The 10,009-nt window shown below is 34.5% G+C and overlaps 1 protein-coding gene across 11 annotated transcripts; it reads left to right on the plus strand.

The window, feature by feature from the left end:
• The first annotated feature begins 1,313 nt into the window (after nt 1-1,313).
• Nucleotides 1,314-7,749, plus strand: LOC107462395 (putative pentatricopeptide repeat-containing protein At1g12700, mitochondrial). Of its 11 annotated transcripts, none has more exons than XR_008002074.1 (7): nt 1,314-3,560; nt 3,731-3,835; nt 5,491-5,680; nt 5,912-5,997; nt 6,113-7,131; nt 7,402-7,570; nt 7,713-7,749. XR_008002074.1 is itself a non-coding variant. In XM_052252760.1 (7 exons), the coding sequence occupies exon 2, from the start codon at nt 3,819-3,821 to the stop codon at nt 5,433-5,435; it is 1,617 nt and encodes a 538-aa protein (XP_052108720.1). In that variant the 5' UTR covers nt 1,314-3,560; nt 3,731-3,818; the 3' UTR covers nt 5,436-5,680; nt 5,912-5,997; nt 6,113-6,378; nt 6,466-7,131; nt 7,402-7,570; nt 7,713-7,745. The 11 variants fall into 11 exon arrangements, 8 of the variants coding, with proteins under 8 accessions (XP_052108720.1, XP_052108721.1, XP_052108722.1 ...); XR_008002075.1 differs by having other exon boundaries at nt 5,505-5,680; XM_052252760.1 differs by having other exon boundaries at nt 3,731-5,680; nt 6,113-6,378; nt 6,466-7,131; nt 7,713-7,745.
• The last annotated feature ends 2,260 nt before the right edge of the window (nt 7,750-10,009 follow it).

Genomic DNA, 10,009 nt, shown 5'->3' on the forward strand with positions numbered 1-10,009 from the left:
GGAGAGGAGGGGGAGAGAGAGGGAGAGAAGGAGAGAGAGAGGAAGACAAAGAGAGGGGAGGGGAGAAAGAGGGGAAGGAGGAGAGAGAGAAAAGGAAAAGAGAGAGGAGGGAGAGAGAGAAAATAGGGGGAGTGAGGGAGAGAAGAAGAGAGAGAGGAAGAGGGGAATGAGAGAGAGGGAGAGAAGGGAGATAGAGAGAGGAGGGGGAGAGAAGGAAAGAGAGAAAGGAGGGAGAGAAGAAGAGAGAGAGAGAGGAGAGAGGAGAGAGGAGAGAGGGAGAAGGGAATGAGAAAGAGAGAGGGAGAGAGAGAGAATAGGGAGAGGGAGAGAGGGAGAGGGGGAGAGGAGGAGAGAGAGAGTGGGAGAGAGAGGGGGAGAGAGAGAAAATGTAAAAACTAATTTTTTATATGTTAAAAATTAAAACTAGTTTTAGCCTATAAACCAGTTTATACTGGTTTTTTCAATTAAAACTGATTTTATTTTTATGAACTGGTTTAAACTGGTGTACTGTATTATTAAACCAGTTTTTTATATGACAAAGTAGTTTAGTTCAGTTTCTAAACCATTTAAAATGATTTAGTACAATTTCAGTTCAGTTTATGAAAAAACTGAACCATGAACACCCTTAGCAACAACTACAATTCATTGGTCTGAATAGAAATTAAAAGCTAAGTAGTTGCCACAAACAAATAAATAAAAATAAAAGAATACGCAAAATTAGCACTTTAAAGCGAGAACAGCAAAAGTAGAGACAAAGTGGCGAAGGCAACAATGGTGAAACCGAAAGCGAAAGTGGAAGTAGAACACGGAAAATAGAAAACTGAGAAGAGTTGTAGAATTGAATTGGAGAGGCATGTTATTGTTAGGATTTTGTTTTACAATTGTTTTTTTTTCATTTTAAATATTTTATAATCATGCTAGTTACTCAAATTAATTATTAATATAAAATATATACTAAAATATAAAAAATATATAAAAGATAAGTTAAATCACTTATACTTTTATATAAAATTATAATATTTTAGTATAATATATTTTTCTAAATATTACATGACATTTTCAAATCTCTTCTATTTCAAAATTTTTAATAATTCAATCAAGGTTCTGGGAAGAAAATCGGTTTAATCAGAAACCGATGATAAAAACAATCCGGTCCACTGTCTATAACCACTAGAGAGAGAATTGCTTGAAAATTACTGAATTGGCCCAGAACCAGCCGGTTGAACCGAACCGGTAAGGCCGGTTCGGATAAAACAACATTGTTTTGTTTATTTGAAAAAAAAAAAATTGAAATACAGATTACAGACCCCGGTTTTCCCCCAACGTGCACTCCCTGAGAGCGAGACCTGAAGCAAATTGAAAGTGCAAAACCTACCTGAAGCAAATTGAAAGTGCAAAACCCTAGCCGCTCATTTCCGCCGCTGTCCCAAGCTCCTCAGCACCGCCGCCGTCCCAAGCTCCTCAGCGCCGCCGCCGTCCCCAGGTCCTCAGCGCCGTCGCTTCTTCCTCTTCCCCGTTTTGCAGAACCCAGATAGCTCAGCACGTCTGTCTTCATCTTCGTTGGCTTCTCTGTTCGTGGCTTGGAGTAGCTCGCCGTCGGGTCGCCACTTGCCGTCGGGTCGCCACTTGCCGTCGTCTCGCCTGTTGCCGTCCGTCGAAGGTTAGTGGCCTCCGCTTCTTCTTTTGAAGTTCTGAAATTGTTGTTCAATCATGGTGGTTCCATTTTTCTTGTAATCTTCTGTAATTGCTTGTTGCTGATGGATCTGTCTTGTATTTGCTGGTTGCTGATGGCTGTAAATTTTTTTTTTCAAATTTACGGATGGCTGGCTCTGTTAGTCTGATTTAGTGTTTTACTGTTTTGTAATTGCTGGATTTAGTCTGAAATTTTTGTCAAAAACTTTAATAAAAGCATTAACTTGTTTTACTGTTATCACATTCAAGAACTTTAATAAGAGCATTAAGTTCATCAGTTTGTGCTTTCCATCTCGCTACAAGAGCTGACTATGAGGAAACAGCGGATTCTAAGCTGACCACTTTGTTGACCAGCTCCTCAATCTTCTCTGCCATTTCTGTCACAGTGAGAGTTGTATGAGAGCCAGCCTCAAAGTGTTCTTTAATCTCCTCCTGTAGTAACTGCACCTCCTGATGATGCTGACTTATTTTTTTAGCATCTTCTTCCAACTCTTGTTTCAAATTTACTGATTTAGTCTGAAATTTTTGTCCAAATTTACTGATGGCTCTGTTTTGTAATTACTAGTTGCTGATGGCTCTTAATTTTTTTGTTCAAATTTACCGATGGCTTTGTTTTGTAATTGCTGGTTTTTCTGGGTGAAGGTTTAGTGTTTTGGAATGTTTTATAATGTGCTAATGTTTGTAATTGCTAGCTTTGTTTGTTTGTAATTGCTGGGTGAAGGTTTAGTGTTTTGTGATTATTGGTTAATGTTTTGGTTTGTTTATTGCGGAATGCTGTAGGCGGAATTCAGATATGGTCTTGTTGATGATTATTGGTTACTGATTTGAGGTTAGTGGAAAGTTGAGTCTGTGTTACTCTGTTTCAGGGATTTGAGGTTGAATTTGTGATTTGTGATTTCTTGGGTCTTTTGTAATGCTACTGATTTGAGTTTGGAATTTGTGATTACTAATTTACTTATTTGAGGTTAGTGAAAAGTTGAGCCTGTGTTACTCTGTTTCAAGGATTTGAGGTTGAATTTGTGATTTGTGATTGCTTGAGTCTTTTGTAATGCTATTGATTTGAGTTTGGAATTTGTGATTATTGATTAGTGACTTGTTAAGCTGCTGTTGTTGTTATGCACTTATGCTGCTGTTTTGTTATGGACTTATGGCACCGAGTGTTTTGAATTTTGAATTTGTGATAAGTGATTTGTGATTAGTGATTTGTTAAGCTGCTGTTTTGAATTAATTTAGGCGTGATTATTTGTTATGCTGCTGTTTTGAATTAATTTAGGGATAATTTATGATGTTTATTTATAATTTATTTATTATTTTATTCTGAAACGGTTTTTCCAGTTGAACCGGTTGGATCAAAGAACCAGTGAACTAGTAGCTAGAGCGGTTTGATGACCGGTCCGGTTTTCCTAACCTTGGTCCGAACCGTGTTTGCTAATAGTTCCTGGTTCGAACTGGTTTTCAGAACATTGGGTTGAATTATTAAAAATTTTGAAATAGAAGAGATTTGAAAATGTCATGTAATATTTAGAAAAATATATTATACTAAAATATTATTTATATACTAAAATCAGTTATCATACAATTTTTTATAAAAATATAAGTGATTTAACTTATTTTTAATATATATTTTATATTTTAGTATATATTTTATATTAGTAATTAATTTGAGTGACTAGCATGATTATAAAATATTTAAAATGAAAAAAAAAACCAATTGTGAAACAGAACCCTAACAATAACATGCCTCGCCAGTTCGATTTTGCAACTCTTCTCAGTTCTCTCTTTTCTGTGTTCTGCTTCTGCTTCCGCTTTCGATTTCACCATTGCTGCGTCCGCCACTTTGCCTCTGCTTCTGCTGTTCTCGCTTTAAGGTGCTAATTTTGAGTTTTCTTTGATATTTATTTACTTGTTTGTGGCAACTACTTAGCTTTTAATTTCTATTGAGATCAATGAATTGTAGTTGTTGCGCTAAAACATTCTTAATACAAATATGAAAGTTGTATTGTATTAAATATCTAAAGTCGTCTTCTTCATTCTTAAGGTAGCTAAACGGTTTCAGGCAATACTGATAATCATAGAGTGGAGAATTGTGTTTTGTGAAGTATCATCATTTTTTATGTTAAGAGGATATGTTGTATGCAACGAGGTATGCAATCCTTAAACTCCATCGCTTTCTTCTGCCATCATCGAACTTACTTGCTTTTATGCCATATGCCTACCGTACAAGGCTATGTCTTCTTCATTCACAACCACTTCCATCACGAGACGCTTACAAATTTGATAATGTTGAAGATGCTGTAGCTTTATTTAATTGCAAGGTTGATATGCATCCGCAGCCATCGATTGTGGAATTGACCAAAATCTTGGGAACGATTGTAAAGATGAAGTATTATGCCACGGCTATTCATCTTTATACCCATATGGAGTCAAAGGGCATCCTACCATTTAGTGTTACTTTGAACATCATGATCAATTGTTATGGCCATGCAGGTCAGATGGGTTTTGCACTCTCGGTAATGAGCAAGTTTGTTAAGTGGGGTTTTAAGCCAAGTGCTGTAACTTTTACTACACTAATGAAGGGGTTGTGTCTTAATGGTAAGATTTTGGATGCACTCTACATTTATGGTAAAATAGTTGCAAAAGGATTTTGGTTTGATGAAGTTATGTACGGAACTTTAATCAATGGACTGTGCAAGTCTGGAGAAACAAGAGTTGCTCTTCAAAGGCTTTGGAAAATGGAGGGTCAGTTTGTTAAGCCGAATCTTGTAATGTACAATATTGTTGTTGATGGTTTGTGCAAAGATGGACTTTTGAATGATGCACTGGATTTATATTTTAATATGCTTGGTCGAGGAATTTCCCCTGATATTGTTACTTACACTTCATTAATATATGGTTTTTGTCATGCGGGCCAATGGAAAGAAGCTGGATTATTGCTGAATGAGATTTTTGTTAAAGACATCAGCCTAGATGTGTATACCTTTAACATAATAATTGATGCATTATGCAAAGAAGAGATGCTATTACAAGCCCACGATTTGTGCGATGTGATGATTCTAAGGGGCCAACAACCAAACATTATTACTTACACAATTTTGATGAATGGATATTGTTTGAACAATAAAGTTGATGAGGCAAGAAACTTATTTGATATGGTAATTGAAAGGGGTGTTGTGCCTGATGTTTGGAGTTATAACATCTTGATTAAAGGTTATTGCAAGATTAACAGAGTGGATGAGGCCAGGAATTTGATGAAAGATATGTTTCGTAAGAACATAGTTCCAAACATTGTAACTTACAATACTCTAGTTGATGGCTTGTGCAAAGCTGGTAGAATCTCGTCTGCAAGGGAGATTGTTAATGAAATGCATTATTGCGGTCAACCATTCCCTAATGTAACCACTTATAATATCATTTTAGATTTCGTGTGCAAAAACCAGCATCTTGATGAGGCAATTAGATTATTTAAAAGTCTCATCTTTGAAAGACGTTTTGTTCCAAATGTTTGGAGTTACAATATCTTGATTAGTGGTTATTGCAAGAATAAAAGATTAGATGGAGCCATGAATCTTTTACAAGATATGTTCAAGAATTTGGATCCAAATATTGAAACTTACAATATATTGTTACACGCGTTATGCGACAGACAGCAACTTGGCAAGGCAGTTATACTATTATACCAAATTATTGATGATGATATTTGTCCTAATTTGTACACATACAAAATACTTGTACATGGTTTATAGAACTCTGGAAGAGTAAAAGAATGCACAGAAGATTTTTCAATCATTTTTTCATCAGAGAAAATCATGCAGATATCAAAAACATAATCGATCATCTTTGTAAAGGTGGATCATCAGAATAGGGAAGCCCTTGATTTTACAATGGGAAGACAATTAAAACCTCTAGTGCTGTCACTTCTAGAGAAAAGAAAAACGATGAGGCACAAATTTTTCTGGAAATGATCATTAGATGCATGGCAAGCAATAAGGTCAGTTGTTTTAATTTCCAAGTTGATTTCTGAAGTGACCTACATGATTTGAAAATGCTTTTTCTTTGGGCCTTAGGTATTGGACTAGCTTTTTCAATTGCGTAGTTAGTTCTAAGTTGGAAAATCTTTTGATTTCTAAGTTGGTTTCTGAAGTAACCTACATAGGCATTTTAATTAGATTATTTTCAACATACAAAAAAGCATTCCTACTGTTAAAAGATAAACTTGCAGATACCTAGGGATTGGAAAAGTGGCGGCATATAGTTCTTTCGACCACAACATTTTTGTTGAGGAGGCAGTGATGGAGACTTTACCTGGTGAGTCCACAATTGAGTAGTTAGTTTTTTTTTTCTTCATTAAACTTGTTCCATTTCTCATTGTTTGGTGATAATGCCAGTGGTTTGGTTACTTCAATTTTGTCTGATGTACCAGGCATAACAAAGTACTCTGATTCATCCTTTATGCTTTCCCTCACATCATTGGTGTGCAAACTGAGTACACAAGAGACAGAAACAACTTACTTCGGCAAAAGAAATCCCAGGAATGCTGATTTTGTTGGCAATGTGGATTGTATGTGGCAAACATGTATCAGAAACTATGCAGCTCGGCAGCGGCACCAACTCTTCGAAAACCTTCTCCACCGGTTCCCACAAAAATGCTTGTTGCGTTCAACAAATTAACGGCATTGCCAAGTGAAGGTAACATATAAAAATTCTCACACCCTTCTAGCAAACCAGCCTCTTGATGTGGAAATTGATGCTGAATTAATTGAATCTGATAACCAGAATCATTGTAACGAGCAAAGGTTTGGGGTTTATGTGATTCTTGGTGCATTTTGTGGGGTTGTGGTTACCATGACAACATAGTATTTTTTGCAATGTCCATCACTCGGATCATGTGACCTTGTGCCTCTAAAAGGAACCCAACGAAATGGAGTTGTGATGTTATGGAATCCATTTTTGTTTTGGTTGATATCGTAACTAGATTTAGTCCATTGAATTTGGGTGGGTTTAATTCGTTTACTTGTGTGACATCTATAACTAACATTCCTTTCTTGGTATGTGTGTCTGCTTTGTTGTTCACCACACTTTATCAATTTATAATTATAAAGATGGCTAGCAAAATAGTAAAACTTCATCCACAAGCTTCGTTGGTGAGACACGTGTTTCTTATGTTATTACAATTCTGTCCTACATATACATTGTTATTTACAACCTCTGTCCTTTTTGTATCTTTCTTTTAACCCATTTGAAGCTGAAAAGGTGAGGGAACTACTTATTTCTGGAATTCTCTCCTGCAATGTTTTGAACTGTTGCAAGGTCCCTTTTTGTCTACTGGATCGAAGGCAGAGGTGGCTTTAGCAATCCCCAAATCACTCTTTCGAGTTCAAATGCTGCTTTGTGATTGGTTTCGTGGTATAAACATGGGATTGCCGAGTAATTATCTTGCAGGTAATTGTTCTAATTTTTGGTTAATAGGATGAAGGGAAGAAGTTTCAGCAATTTTGAGCGCGGATCTTTAAAAATATTTCGAATTTCAATCCTTTTGAATCTTTCTCTTTTTTAACTTTCCTCACCATCACTCTCATAATCACTCTCTCTTCCCCTGAAACCGTTGCCCTTTTTCACTCATCTTTTTTTGTTTTTGGTTCCCCTTTCTCTCTTCTCTGATCTCATTTGATTAGAGATGGAAATTATCATTAGACTCTTCCCAATTTGTAGGTCAGAGTGATTCCGGAGCAAGATACTATTCCAGAAGAGGTTGCAACCACCGACTAAGAGGGATTTACAGCGACGAGGGTCATACTGAAAAGCCAACCGATGTGGACGGTGGAAGAAGTCAGGAACAGATCTGAGATCGACGTTAGTCTCCTGCTAACAGGAAATGATGGTGAGTCTTCTTCTATACGACACATTCATCACTTTCTCCTTTTACCCCTTTTGTTTTTTAGTTTTTTCCACGGTTTTAGTGGATTGTAATGTGAATTTTGTGTTGAAATGTGAAACTGTGTTGTGCATTTCTTTGGTTCAAGTCAGGCTTACCTTTCCGAAGAAGTGCGAGCTGAGTCAAAGGCTCTATGTAAAATATTGGTTTGAGAAAAAAAATTATTTATTTATTTATTATTATTATTATTTGCAGGTTTTATAAGATGAATTGAATTGTTCAGAATGTAATATTAGACTAGGATTTGTTTGCTTTAACGGATAAGGAAATAAATGAAATTATTGAACTTGAGTGTTGATTCGCTGTTTTCCTGTTTCTGTGATTCTTTTATTAGTCTTTCTGCCTCTCTCTCTCTCTTTTTTTTTATGTTCTCATTATTTTCCTTATCTTCCCTTTTAGTGTTTTGATAAACCCCAATTAAATTTTGCTAAGAATATGTTTTAAACTTAAGTTCAATTTATTATTGGTTTCGTTGAGATGATTACTACTTCTCATACTTGAATTTCATACGTTTTGTATTGCTTTGTGATACATTCCATTATTACAAATGCACAATCACCAGGACAAATTCACTTTCATTGTGAAGGGGACTCTTTTTACAAATCTTTCAGCTTATTTTACGAAATGGGAGAATAGGAGTTGAGGGCTGACAAGGAAAAATTCCGAGTAAGTTGATGATGAGAGGGGGAAGAAGAAAGGGACTGTCCTTTATGTTATAAGTGAAAATTCCTCCAAGAGTATATGAAATATTTGCATAAAGAGAATTGGTTAAATACCCTTCTGAGGAACTTTGATAACATAAATCCAAAGCTAAGCAAGGATTAGAGCAAATCTAAACATCCAAAATCAATATTATTTATATCTATATTTATTAAAATTTTGTACATATCAATCTTAATATATATTTTAATGACTTATTTTAATATATGTTCATAGTTAATTTATATATTATTGTGTGAAAATTTTTTTAAATATATCGATATATATTGATATTTTAATAATTTTTAACTATTAATTTTAATTATAAAAAATATATATAGTTAAGATTAACTGTTAAAATTTATTTAACCACTGTTGATATACTTGAAAGCTTTTATGTTGTGTCTCTGGAAATCTCTTTACAATTAACATTAGTGTCTTTAGATCCGATGAAATTATGTGTGTATGTATATCTGAATGCACAAAGTGCAAGAGATTCCCATTGGATTTGACTGTCCAATTACTTATTTGAACGTTTCAATCTGTCTCCATCAGTCCATGACTCCATGTATATCCATTCCATCCTTCCTATCCTGAGAAATTCATTATCGTTGTTGAATTTAACTAGTTAGTGGAATACGGCCACACATATATAGGTTGTTTGTTAAAATTTTTATCTTTTATAAGTAAATATAAAAATAGATTTATAGACAAGTTAATTCTTGGGTCTTGGATTCCATACATACAAAGAAAAAAAATTGAACATACTAAAATGAAAGGTAAAAACTCTATTATATTAGCCACGCATGGAGATTAAACTCGCATCTCAAATTTTTTTAAAAAAAGAAAAAATATGATACTATATTCAAACAATTAAACTGTTGAGTTTAAAAAATAATTAATTTTTTATTATAATGATAAATATTTAGTTGAGTTTAAAAATCTATGTTGTATTTAATGTGTATGCTAAGTTTATTTGCAGGTTAAAAACAAGTCAATAAGAACTACAAATATGTATATCAATTTTTGTATTGTGAACAAGCATTGCAGATCAACTTTATTATGAACAAACAAAACAAATCAGCTTCTATACACATAGACTAGCATTACATTTGGATATAGCACACATTTGAAAGAGTTTTTATCACATTAGATCAAAAGCAAAAGAAGTATCAGACCGTTCGAGGGGAAAATATCAAATCTTGGAGCGAAAGAATATTAGAGAGGGTGCTGATTTTATCGTGATCAAAGGACTATTAGTTAGTATTTGAAATAGAGATTGAAATTGAAAAATAAAGATGGAGAGATAAAAATTAATAAGATAAAAATTAAATTAAGTTTATGTATTATATTTGTTATAAAAGGTATAAAATTGAGTTATATCTTAATATTTTAAATAATACAAATTATTAAAATATCCTTAATAAAATCAAAACTCTATTCCTTTTCCTTTTTTTTTCTCTACCCGTCACCTCCTTTTCTGTTTTTCCTCTCTTTCTGGCAAACCAGCAGCGACATTTTTGTTTCTCCACGGCAACAGTAACAACGATGACAACACCTACGACCATCGTATATCTCATTATGTTTAATTTGTTGCATTATGTTCTGTTGCATCGTGTTTGTTGTCTTCATTGCGTCGTGTTCTGCCGTCGTTACAGTCGTGCCGTGCCAGTTTTGCACTGTGCC

Source organism: Arachis duranensis, chromosome 8, assembly GCF_000817695.3.
Source record: "Arachis duranensis cultivar V14167 chromosome 8, aradu.V14167.gnm2.J7QH, whole genome shotgun sequence".
Classification (NCBI taxonomy): Eukaryota; Viridiplantae; Streptophyta; class Magnoliopsida; order Fabales; family Fabaceae; genus Arachis; species Arachis duranensis.